At 40.9% G+C, this 13,700-nt stretch overlaps 1 protein-coding gene across 4 annotated transcripts in view; it reads left to right on the top strand.

Moving 5' to 3' along the window:
- The window catches only part of CD86 (CD86 molecule), a 67,649-nt gene that overhangs the window by 29,242 nt on the left and 24,707 nt on the right, over positions 1-13,700 (top strand). For all 4 annotated transcript variants that reach the window (XM_058731215.1, XM_058731217.1, XM_058731216.1 and 1 more), the window contains exon 2: positions 7,089-7,138. In XM_058731215.1, the coding sequence (XP_058587198.1) occupies positions 7,089-7,138 (50 nt within the window). The remainder of the gene's footprint in view (positions 1-7,088; positions 7,139-13,700) is intronic.

Here is a 13,700-nt window from a genome sequence, read left to right as displayed (position 1 = left end):
TCTAAGCAGCTAGCACAATGCCTGGTTTAATAAATATTTGTTGAATGAATGAATGATATTAGGGCACAGCTTTGCAGCCATTAACTGTACTAATAATATTGATCCCACATTTCTCCATATTGCTCTCAAGCATATCACAAGACACCCTGTCAGAGGCCCTGTTAAAATTCAGACACATTCCATTCCCAGAAATCTTATGAATTTGTAGTTCAGAAACTTTATAAAAAAGGAAATAAGCCTACCCTATTCCTCCCAGTAGCTCAAAGGTGATAATAGCTGCTCTAAAATTATACCTTCAGATTCTGGTGCTCTGAGACGTAATTCATGCAGCATGTCAAACCAGAGGCAAACCAAGGCCCCAGGCAGCTTGTGATCCTCCTGGACTTCACTCACAATGCCAGTACAGCAAGCTTGACTTGTCCAGTCACAGGATGAACTGACAGAAGGCAAAGGACCAGGCCCAGAGTACTGGACTGAGTCCGACCTAATCTTCCCTCCATGGAGGCTGCAGCATCATCTCCTGCTTTGCTTAGAACAAGGACTCTTGTATGTGCCAGGAGGAGATAAGCATTGCCACCTTCCACACTGATCCTAGAACTTAAATTGTAGTTATATGTGTACACCCTATCATTTTTTTTAGTACTGAGTGAGGGACCAAGGCCCGCACATCTTTACATCCCCCACAACCTGTAGAACAAGCCTGTCACTGAGTAAATTCAATAAATGTTTACATGAGAGAAGGTCTCAATGATCAAACAATTTTCCTTAGACACCAGCAAACTTAGCATTTTTCCTGATACCCTGATCATGGCTAATACTCTAGATAAAGTTGTGAAACAGAAAACAGTTTTCTTTGTTGACACCAGCTTGTACCTTGAATTCTTCTCTCACTTCCTGTGACATCATATCTGCACTCCCCAGTCCCACCCTCTAGCTAACCACCATCACCCCACCTCCCTTCATACAGCCTCTTGCCTGAAATAGATCCCACATGCTCCTTCAGATCTGAGACACCAAAGATACCTTCTTTATCCCCTCCTCTTTCTGCCCAAATACCTGAATTTCCCCCAGAGTTCTTCTAGGTGAGACTTGCTGAAACACAGTAACCTGTGCCTGCAGCTAAGTCCACACTAGAACGCTGATAACCTGTTCAGGGCTGGAGTGGAGAGGAACATTCTCTGCCTGGCACGGAAAGGGTGTTCAAGTAATATTTGTGGAATGAATAGAAGCTCGGACAGAAACTCTTCTGATAGGAAGGGCCTTTTGGCTCCTCCCACCCCCATCACAGCACCTGCCTCTCCCGTAATGTACACTCCGATCCCAGGAGCCACCTTCACACTTGGCCTTTGGGATGTGCTGCTCCCCTGCTACCTTAAGAGTGGGTAGAATCATAATCCTTTCTCCTTGCTCCCACAGCACAGCTGAAACTGGTTGGAACTTTTAAAGGAACTCTATCAGTGTTAAAAAGAACACAATGATACTGTGTGGGTTTAAACCTCAACTCTGTCATTTACTACCGAGTGGCTAGGGCAAGTTCCTTAACCTCTCAGCAGCTCCGTTTCTTCATCTGTAACTTGGGGGCAGATAATCCCACTTGGCTGTGAGGAATAAAAGTGTAAATAGTCATTCAGCTGACTCTCACTCATGGTCTATGATGAGCCAGGCATATACAGTAAGGGAAAGTGGGGTACTAGGGTAGGTGTTCTGCTTTGGTTTCTACAATGGGCCTCCAGCTACATGGAGGCAAAAACCTACTATTAGATTTTTGGTCAGTTCACCTACCTACAGACCTTATTCTTCTCACCACTGACAGAAATCTCTTCTCAGAGAATCCCCCCCCGTAAATTCTTAGGTTCTTTCCTCTCCCATTCCCCTTTTTGCTCGCTCCCTTCAAAAGCAAGAGTATCTACTTCTCAGGCCCTCTGGAGAAAGCAATGACTTGTGGTTGTGGTTGAGAGTTTATTCCTGAGGGAACAGTGACATTTCTGCTCTTCTTCAGAGCTGAAAACATTGAAGAAACTGGCTTCCCAACCCAAGCCTGCATCCTCACACATACGCCATGTCTAGAGTTGAGAGAAATTCTTCACATGGGGTATAGAGGATCATGTCAATCTCAAGTATTTTAGCACCATATTTTACGAGGGTCTCTGACAAACAAAATGTCCAAAGTATTGTCCAGGACAGTGTGCAATCTTCAAATTAATGTTAGTAAAGTTTACTAAAAAGACTGTCACTGCTGGGCCAGGATTTTGAGGAGGGATGCAATCTCTGCCCCCAAATTCTTAAAGGGCTTTCGCAGAAGTGTATTAAGGTTTCTCTGCATAGGTCCAGAGAGTGACACCAGTATCAATGAGAGGAAGTTAAGGAGAGGCAGTTTTCGCTCAGGGGAAGAGAGAATTTCCAAATAGAGAAGTTAAAATGGTATTGATTTCCTTGTCATATGCAGTGTTTCTCCCCAATATATGAATTACAGGGACCATCTGTCCAAGATTTCTTGGGCCATACTGATTCATGTAATAATTTGAATTAAAGGTGATTTGTTAAATTTATAGTGAAAAATAATTTGATTTTGTGTCCCTGTTCAACACATCACCTCAAGGAAAAACAAATCTTTGGCTAGGTCAAACATGCTGGGTTTTGGATTGCAAACAATGGGAGATTCCTATAGTAGATCGTAGTTCAGATCAAAGGATTCCCAGTCCTCAGTTTCTATGACAAATAGGATGCTGGTGGTGATTTAGTATGAGGAAGTGCACAGGAAACAAACAGAGAACTCTCTAGGCTCTACCATTGAGTGGTGTCAGCTCTGGCCCAACAGATAATGCCCAAGCTCTGTGCCCTATTGAAATCACTGGAAGGAAGAGACAGATTAATTGGGAGCAAGTGTGAGATTCACATACTGAACACGTACTGTGTGCTTCAGCAACTGAACATATTTGCAACTCAGTGTCATAAAGCTCTACTTTTCTAAGTAGCTACCAATTCACACTAATTTTTTAAATATTAAAGAGCTCCTACAAATTAAGAAAAACTTGTAAAAAGCCCAAAGATTCAAAAGTATGTAAAAGAAATGTATGGACAGTACATGGAACAAGAAATGTTATCTGTTATACATTTGAAAAGACATTCAAACTCATAATAAAAGAAATTCATTCTAAAATTACAGTGAGGGGCGCCTGGGTGGCTCAGTTGGTTGAGCGTCCGACTTCGGCTCAGGTCATGATCTCACGGTTTGTGGGTTCAAGTCCCACATCAGGCTCTGTGCTGATAGCTCAGAGCCTGGAGTCTGCTTCGGATTCTGTGTCTCCTCTCTCTGCCCCTGCCCCACTTGTGCTCTGTATCTCTCTGTCTCTCAAAAACAAATAAATGTAAAAAAATTTTGTTTTAATTACAGTGAGAGGGGTGCTTGGGTGGCTCAGTCAGTTAAGTGTCCAACTCTTGGTTTTGGCTCAGGTCATGATCCCATGGTCTCATGAGTTTGAGCCCTGCATTGGACTCCATGCCAACAGTGTGGAGTCTGCTTGGGATTCTCTCTCTCCCTCTCTCTCTGCTTCTCCCCCACTTACACTACTGTCTCTGTCTCTCTCAAAATAAATAAATAAACTTAAAAATTTTTTAATAAAAATTAAAAAAATAAAATTACAATAAGAACCACCTCACATCCATTAGGATGAATACCATAGGGAAAGAAAATAACAGATGTTGACAAACATGTGGAGAAATTGCAACTCTTGTGCACTATTGATGGGAATGTAAAAGTATGCAGCTGCTGTGGAAAACAGTATGCCAGTTCCTCAAAAATTAAAAATAGAATTACCATATGACCCAGTAATTCTACTTCTGACTATACACCCAAAAGATATGAAAGCAGGGCTGCAAAGAGATATTTGTACATCCATGTTCGTAGCATTTTCACAACAGCCAAAAGGTGGAAACAACTTAAATATCCATCAACAGATGAATGGATAAACAAAATGTGGCATATACACACAGTGGGATATTATTGAGCCTTAAAAATGAAGGAATTTCTGATACAGTCAACATGGATGAACCTTGATTAAATTATGCTAAGTGACATAAGCCAGTCACAAAAAGACAAATACTGTATGATTCCACTTATATGAGGTACCTGGAGTAGTTAAATTCATGGAAACAGAAGGTGGAATGGTGGTTTCCAGGGCCTAGGTGGAGGAGAGAATAGAGAGCTAGTGCTTAGGAAGTAATGAGTTTCTGTTTTGCAAGATGAAAAGAGTTCTGGAGATGGATGGTGATGATGGCTGCACAATAATGTAATTGTACTTAAAACCACTGTACACTTAAAAATGAGTAAGATGCGCTCTCTCTTTTTCTCAAAAAAAGAGCAGGGGGAGTGGTGGCGCATGGGTGGCTCAGTCACTTAAGCCTCCAACTCTTGATTTCAGCTCAGGTCATGATCTCACAGTCATGAGATTGAGCCCCACAACATGCTGGGCATGGAGGCTGCTGAAGATTCTCTCTCTCCCTCTCCCTCTGCCCCTCCCCCATTTGCATGTGTGTGCTCTCTGTCAAAAAAAAAAAATGGGTAAAATGGTAAATTTTATGTTATGTGTATTTTACCAGAATGAAAAATAATTTAAATTTTTTTAAAATTATTATGTCTGTTTATTTTGAGAGAGAGAGAGAGAGAGAGTGACAGTGTGAGTGGGGGAAGGGTAGAGAGAGGGGAGACACAGAGTCCGAAGCAGGCTACAGGCTCTGAGCTATCAACACAGAGCTTGTTGCAGGGCTCGAACTCACAGTGAGATCATGACCTGAACTGAAGTTGGACACCTAACTGACTGAGCCACCCAGGCACCCCAAAAAATAATTTTTAAAAATTACAATGAGGGGCCACCTGGGTGGCTCAGTTGGTTAAGTGTCCCACTTTGATTCAGGTCATGATCTCTCGGTTTGTGGGTTTGAGCCCCACATCAGGCTCTATTCTCACAGCTTGGAGCCTGGAGCCTGCTTCAGATTCTGTGTCTCCCTCTCTCTGTGTCCCTCCCCTACTCACACTCTATCTCTCTCTCAAAAATAAATAAACATTAAAAATTTTTTTAAATAATAAAAATGAAAATTATAATGAGGTGTCATCTTAACTTTCCCTATTAGTAAAGATGACAAATTAGAAAACATGTTATGTTGGCAAAAGCTATGTGAAAAGAAGCATGCTCATGGCGGACATAAACATATAATCTTAGGGGAAAACAATTTTTCAATGTTTCAAAGATTAAAATTTCAATTAATTTTGACCCTTTGGTCAAGCCATTCTACTTCTAGGAAGATAGCTTACTCCCACAGTGATTTGGCATATGACCAAGGTTTTTCATTGCAGCAAAATACATCTATTGATAGAGGCTGGTAAAATAAATTATTATCACTCAATAGAATACAACAGAATATGCAACTGTTAGAATGAAGATACCCAGTACATGCTGATACAGAACAACCTCTAAGGTAGTGGCAAGTGTGCAAAATTGTGTATAAAATACTACCGCTAGTGTTTAAAGATGAAATGAAAAAAGAATATGGGTCTATGTTTTCATTCTGCATTACCTAAAATAATTGCAAGTCTAAGCAAGAAACTTAACAGATAGCAGTGGTCACTCCAGTTATGTCTGTGGAGGAAAACTAGATAGCTAGGGGACAGATTGGGAGAGAGACTTGCTTTCCACTATTTATCACCTTTAACTTTTAAATTTAGTTCCATGTGCAGGTATAATCTATTCAAAGATTTTTAACTAAAAAAAAGAGGTTATAGTCTAGAAGGGAAGAAACATAACAGACACTTTTAGCCCAAAGTTCTATGCTGAGTGCTATGGGAGCAGAGAGAAAGGGTATCTAGCATAGCCCAAATGGATCAGAGATGGCTCCTCGACAGCCACCCCTAAGGAAGACATTTCTTCTATTGGATAAGAAATAGTTGTGCATCTTCTCCTGGGCATTGGTTTGTTGTATCTTAATTAGATCTGTAGATTAATTCACCAATTAGGTTTTCATTTTCACTTTGGTAAAAAGTTATAGGCCAAACTTATGACTTGAACCATGCAGGATGAGCAGATTTCTATGGTAAACATTTAGCATTGGGCTTGTACAAGGCTCCATTTTTCATTCTTGCATTTGTTTTGCTTTTCAACTGTTTCTAATTTTGGTCATTCTCCCCTATTCTATGCTTCCCTGTAAGCCATTCTGAACAGCCTTTTTTGTCTAAGTTGGGGTAAATGGGTGAGTAAAGAAAGAGGGAGGGTGGAGAGGAAGAAAGAGATGAGAGTATAAAGCAATGCCTATTGTTTTCTTTGGCTCCATCATGTTCTCAAAGAGGGGTCCTTAGACCAGCAGCAGCAGCATCACCTCTGAGTTCATTAGACATGGGTTTCACCCTGCCTACTAATTCAGAATCTCTATGGACAAGGCCCAAATAACTACTTTAACATGATCTGCTAGATGATTTTTATGCACATTAAAGTTCGAGAATCACAGGGAAACCAAAGGCAAGTTGATTGCTAAACATACTCTTTATTTGTCCCATCAAACCCATTGTATTGGTCAAGATAAGTAATGCTAATTACTCCAATAAATAATCCCCAAAATTTCATTAGCTTAACACAATAAAAGTTTATGTTTTGCTCATGCTACAGTCCAATATTGATCACTTTAGGGTGGAAAGAGCTGTTTCATTAATTTGTTCACTAAACCAGTTCCTTTCATAGTGAGGCTTTGCCATCCTCTGGGGCCTTGGATTCTTCCTCTGGATTCTTTGCATCTAAGAAGGCAGGAGAGGGAACAAAGAGAGAGGAAGCTTTGTTGGCAGGTCTGGAAGCAACACCAGTCTTTTCTGCCTACTATTCCCCTGGCTAGAACCCCAATCACGTGGCCCACCTAATTGCAGGGGAGGCTGGGATGTAGGGCATATCTGTGGAGCCAGGAGGAAAAGGAAATAGCTTTGGTGAATACATAGCATGGTCTCTGCCACATCCATGGGCCTAAGTGAATCTCAAACTCCACATGTCGTGTTTTGATTTTCAGTGTCATTTGCTAATCAAATTTTATCTTTTCTTTTTTAACTCTAGCACTATGGGACTGAGTCGCACTCTCCTTGTGATGGCCCTCCTGCTCTCTGGTAAGAACCTTTGACTTTGTAAAGTCCTAGAATCCTTCTACTGTCTCCCAATGAGTTGACCAGTGTGAGCCCAGTCCTGAGACTTGATGGATTTTACTTAATTTCTATACAGTGCTGCACAATACCACATTAAACAACAACAAAAAAAAAAAAAAACAAAAAAAAACAAAAAAAAACACATTTTTCTGGAGAAGAAGGAAGCATCATGATTAAGAACAGGTATCTCAACCAATGGCAGGTGTAGCCTGGGATGGAGCTCCACCCCTCTGCACATCCTCCTCCTTTGCCATCTTATACCCATGGTACTGGATACACAAAGTAAGATACACTGGCCTGTCCAGCAGCACCCAGGGAGCTATGGGAAGGCCCCTGCTCTGACACCACTGAGGCTTAACTCTTTTGCTCCACACATACTTCCTTCTGGTCTTCTCTGTCCCCATTCCTGGCATTCTCTGGCTTTTAGAAAATAGCTGATGGGCTTCTGAAAGCCTTCCATTAGGGACCACTGGTTTCCATGTTCCCTACCTTCCCTTTCCTCTTCCACTGCCTTCCCTACCAGCCCATGCCTATACATCATAGTTGCCACTGTTTACTGGAAATATCAAGAAGCCCAGCCCTGCTACCTACCTCAGTGACCTTCAGCTTGTTGCATCAGTGGATTCACCATGAAGTGAATGAAGCTGAGCTTCAGGGATTCTCACACTTTCCAAAGTCCCCTCTGAGCCTCCATAAGGGGCCCTAGTAGTGTGATCATGAATCTCATGCTTTGGTAAAATTTTCATAAATATGATATTTTAACCACAATAGTTAAGACCACTGTCTTTTTCCACTGCAGCTTTCCTCTCCATCACATACTCCTTCTGTTGGGTGCCACTGTAGTGGCCATGGGCATTTTGTATTTGAATTCTATATTCTTTCTCTTAAAGAGAACTCCCCCTCCCTCCCCACCCCCAACAAAGATGTTTTAGAAGACTCAGGCCTCACAAAACTCAGATCTTCCCTGTTTGCTGCTCCTCTCTGAGTTTCAGTTTCTTCATCTATAAACTGGGATTGATCGAGGTTCCTGCCGCACACCCTATGACTGGGTGTCTTTATTTTTTTATTTTTTTATTTTTTTTTATTTATTTATTTTTTTATTTTTTAATATATGAAATTTACTGTCAAATTGGTTTCCATACAACACCCAGTGCTCATCCCAAAAGGTGCCCTCCTCAATAGACTGGGTGTCTTTAGTTTCTCTCTTGGTGCTGAGGGTGTGGAAAATGAGCAGCAGGAAGGGGCGGGAGAGGAGAAACTAAAGACTGGCTTTAGTTTCTCCTCTCCCGCCCCTTCCTGCTGCTCATTTTCCACACCCTCAGCACCAAGAGAGAAACCATCCCAGTTCTGATGTGGGGCAGGAAGGGAGGGTGAGCTGAGCCCAAGCGTGGCCATAGCAGGAGGCAGGCTGCCCCTCAGTAACCAGCATGCTGGTGAGTTCACCTCCTCCAGAGGGCTGCACACCAGGCCCATGGCCATTGGCCTCATGCCTGCTGTCTGTGATGAGGAGTCAAGGTTCTAGGGAGAGATACTCCCTCAGATTGATGCTAGCTGGGACAGGCCTTTTGTGATTTCTGTTTTCTACTTAGCACCTTGGAGCTTGTTGAGTCCATGAGTATGAGGTCTATAGATGTACTAACTGACCACTTCACTGATTTAGGCCAGAACAGAATCTTCTACAATCCAGGGCCAATAACCTGCTAACGTTAGCTCTTGGGGAGGCATAAGGTATATGTGAGCAAGAGTAAGAGAGAAAGGGGCTAAGACAAGTCTCTGGAGAACATTATCCAGCAGGAAGCCCTTCCCATTCTACTTCCTATTTTATTTACTTGACAAATACTTAGATGTAGCACTTACTTTGTGCCAGGTACTGTTATAAGCATTTTATAAATAATAACTCATTTGAACATCACAATAATTTGCTGCTTTAGGTCTTATTTTGATTCACCATTTTATAGATGTAGAAAAGAGCCCAGAGAGGTTAAGTAATTTGTCTAAGACCAACATAGGTATAAGTGGCAGAGCTTAGATTCATACCCCACAGTGTAGATTCAGCATCTATTCACTTAACCTTGACATTATGCTTCCTCTCCTAACTGTTGCTCATGAACTGTTCATAAGTGGTAGGATTTGTTCCTTGAAGATACAAACAACTTTGTTGGATAAGGTCACTTATGTCTCAGCCAAGGTCACAGATCCCCACCAGCACGTCCTCCACCTTTCCTATAGCCAACACCTCAGCTGTCTCTAATGCTTGGGCCCCCGCCCTTCTCATTACAGTGGCCAGCCCAGCTCTTATGACGTGGGGGAAAAATGGCTTAGAAACAAATTTTTAGAAAAGTCTGAACTGAGATACCATTTTCCCCTAAACTTTCTGACTCTGCACACTGAAAGTGAGAATAAAGCTGAGAAACCCTATCAAAACTGAGTCCAGATGTCACTTTTGCCCTTGTTTTATCTTTGAAACTGCCTGGACCCTTCTTAACCTCAGAAAAGAGAATTACCAGTATTGAAACCTTAAAAATAACCCCCCAAATGGTAACTGCTTAAGTTTTATGGCATTAAAAGTATAAAATAAATAAATAAATAAATAAAAGTATAAGCTATATATTTGGCAATAAAAATTGCAATATTGGGATAGGAAAATGGTGATACCGGATTAGAATTAGAATGTAGCATTGCCAATGCTTCACATGCTATTAAAAACAACAAAAAGAAGAACAACAACAAAACAGATATCATTCTTTTTTAAAGAAGGGGAAGAATCAACTTGAATTTTATCTGTCTTTCTTCTCAGGACACATCTCTGCTTACTGAGTTGGTGAGCATTGACCTGGCCATAGGCATGGATCCAAGGGAAGAAAGGAGATGCAGTTGGCCCAGTTAATCTGCAGCAAAAATGCAGGGTTGAATGATTTATTTGATGGCAGAGATAAAGCAGTGCAGCAAAATAATTTTGTTTTTCCTCTCCCCCATATCTTTTGTGTCTTCCCTTAGTTGTGGAAATTAGACATTATAGTGGCCACCTCTGCCCTTCAGATGAAAACTGGATGAGAGTTTAAGACTGAAAAGGGAAGGAGGGCCTTGCAGAATTAGGTTACAATTTGTGCTCTGTATTTATAAAGCTAAGGGAATTTCTAGGTGCCACTTGGAGAGACACATTTAACTGTCAAGTTCTGTTTGCTGCTGTCCCAGTGCCTCTGTAACTCTTTAAAACTGGAGCCAGAGTGGTATTTGGAAAATCAGTAGCTCACACATCAGAAGGAAATTTCTTTCTTGTTTGACTTTTGTTGATGGCTCTCTTATCGTCTGGTAGTGCTTCCCATTTCTTTTGATCAATACCTCTGGCTCAATGAGTGTACCCGGAGTATAACTGAAAGTCTTTTTTCACTTTAAAATTTACATAAAATTGGGTCAAACCCTTATTCCACTTATGGTCAAATCCATAAGATTATGGAAAGGTCCACTGTTTTCCCCCAGATTTTTGCAGGTTCCCAGCGGATGGTTGCATGGAGATTATGTTTATATATGTGTTTACTTTCACTCCTATTTCCTGCTACTGTTGATAGTGGTCACTAAAATCATTACCTGGAGGTAAGCAGATACTTCAGACTTAATCGCAAAATTCCCAAAGAATTGTCATATAGTTCTCCTAATAGTCCTAAGCCTAATAGTTCTCCTATTGGGGTCATTCCATGTTAAGCTACTGTTTCAGGGTCTTTTGAAATACATTCATGCAACCCAGTAGGTAGTATCTTACCCCAAAAGTAATTCATCATTTTAGTAGAGTGTTTAGTAAGTTCCAAAGAGTATGGGCTGGGGGGCGCCTGGGTGGCTCAGTTCATTGGTCTTCCGACTCTTGATTTCAGCTCAGGTCATGATCCCAGGGTCATGGAATCAAGCCTCATATTGGGCTCTGAGCTGAGTGTGGGTGCTGCTTAGGATTCTCTCTCTCTCCCTCTCTCTTTCTCTCTCTCTCTCTCTCTCTCTCTCTCTCTCTCTCCTCTCCTTCTGCCTCTCTCCCCCACTCACTCTCTCTCTCTTTAAAGTGAAAAAAGGGGCACCTGGATGGCTCAGTTGGTTAAGTGTCCAACTTCAGCTCAGGTCATGATCTCACAGCTTGTGGGTTTGAGCCCTGTGTTGGGCTCTGTGCTAACACCTCAGAGCCTGGAGCCTGCTTCAGACTCTGTGTCTCCCTCTCTTTCTGCCCCTCCCCTGCTCACACTCTGTAAAAAATAAAGAGTATGGGCTGTCAGCCATGATAATTTAGTGGGAGATGGTCACTGAATAGGATAAGTGTAGGGTTGTTTAGAAGCAAGAATAAAACTGGGAAAAGAGAATTTCTCTAGGTGTGGATTTATTTTCATTTATCTTGCTTGGTACTTACAATGCACTTTTGATCTGAGGACCCATGTGCTCAATTTGAATAGGGAACACAGAGGCTTCAATGGTAGACAGACTCCTTCAGAAAGGAGTTAAAAGTTTGAGATATTATGGCTTATTTTTACTTTGTGAGAGATCTTAATACCATTTTCAGAATATGTAACTCTGAATTTTGGCCCCCATGGGACTGTTGTAATTTATGGAAACAAAAACAAACACTTAGTAGCCCTTACTATATAAGCAACATTTTACTTCTAGAGCCAATCTATTCAACAGAAGTGACCCCTCTTATATTGTCAGGCCATAGGGCCAAGTTCCAGGGCCATAGTTTCAAAGGTATAAAAACACTTTTAACACCCTCTAAGAGTATTTACCCATTCTTGGTTTCATTTTCACTTTCTTTAATTCCTTCTTCTTATATATGTGTCTATTAAAAAGCATTCAACTCCTTTCCCCATTTAAAAATCACTTTTCTGGTATTTACTATAAAGCAACAGATAAGACAGTAAAAACAGTTACATACAGTTATGATCACAATATATATAAGAATCTCTCACATTTACTCAATATTGTTTCATACATACTTTCTAAAGTTTCTAAATTATTTTCATTTTCATAATTTTTGAAATTGCATTAATCCATTGAATTGGAGTTAAAATTTAGTGTGTGTGTGTGTGTGTGTGTGTGTGTGTGTTACTCATTTAGAAGTTATGACCTCACTGTTTTCTTTGGTTGCTAAGGACATTTCAATCTAATTGTCATTTAGGTTTTCTTTCTTCAGTTTTTAAAGAATGAGTGTATAAGTTTGAAAAAATATTTTATGCTTTAAGTTTAGCAGTTTCACCACAACATTTCTAGGTGTGAACTTATTTTCATTTATCTTACTTGATACTTAGAATGTATTTTAAATCGGAGGACCCAAGTTCTTCTCAACTTGAATATTCACAATCTTTATCTCTTCAACTATTGTTTACGTACCATTCCTCCATTCTCTCTTCTTTGAGAAGCTCTAGAACTTCTCACACTAACTGTTCATGACTCAATCTGTTCTTCCACATTTTTACTTCTTTCTTTTTCTGTACAGCATGCTAACCAAGGGTCAGGTAGATCAGCACAGCCAGGAGGTCTTCTCATTGTTGAGGGAGCCCAGAACAAAAGGCTCCAACAGTGTTTTGGACCCTGAGGTTGGGGTGGGGAAGAAAGATGAAGGGAAGTGCTTGGGTTGGACATACTGAGTCAGCATGAAGAAAAGTGTCTTCAAGGCTCTTCCTCTTCCCCAACATTAGGAGACCTCAGGAAAGGCTTCTGAAGGCCTCTGCTCAAGAACTCAAAGGAATCTAGGAATGAAGGAGTCTGGGCTATTAATGTAAATTTTTGAATGAGCATGACTGGCCACAGATCTTGAGTTTTGACTACAGTTCCTATCAGAGATTGTTGTGCATGGGCTGTGCACTAAGTCTGGTGTGGGAAGGACAGTTCTTCCCCATGAAGCCTTCTAGGTAAAACCTTTGTAATTCTTTAGGATGAGGACTTAAAAAAAAATCACACATAGGTTTTTAAACTAGGAGATGGATTCCTCAGAAGAGACAGACAATAACCAACATACCACATCATGTCAGGGCATGATAACTACTCTGATAAAAAATAAGTCAGTATAAGGAATAGGGAGTGGCAAGGATGCTATCTTCAATAGAACGGTCAGAGAAATCTCCCTAGGTGGTAGCATTTTATGAGAGACTTAATGAAGTGAAGAAATAACTATGAGACTGTATAGAGGAAGAGCCTTCTAGGCAGAGGGATCAATACGAGAAAAGGCCTTGAGATAGAGTGTGCCTGCCTTTGGAGGAATAGCAAGGGAGCCAGTGTGGCTAGAGCTGAGTAAGTGAGGGAAAGAGGTTTGAAAGGTACCAAGGGCCAGATTATATGAGACCTTATAGACCATGGGATGGATTTTGGATTTAGTTCTCAGGGTGATGTGAAAGGATATGGATTTAATTTTCAGTGTTGTAGGAAGTCATCAGAGACTTCTGAACAGAAGAATTATATTATCTGAGATACATTTTTAAAGGATTATTTGGGCTTAAGTAACTAGATGTGGGGGCAAGGATGAAAGTGGGGAGATCAATTAGGAGGCAATTGCAAT

The sequence above is a fragment of the Neofelis nebulosa genome, chromosome 5, assembly GCF_028018385.1.
Source record: "Neofelis nebulosa isolate mNeoNeb1 chromosome 5, mNeoNeb1.pri, whole genome shotgun sequence".
Taxonomy (NCBI): Eukaryota; Metazoa; Chordata; class Mammalia; order Carnivora; family Felidae; genus Neofelis; species Neofelis nebulosa.
The sequence above is the reverse complement of the archived record's forward strand: the minus strand, read 5'-3'. Positions and strand labels throughout refer to the sequence as shown.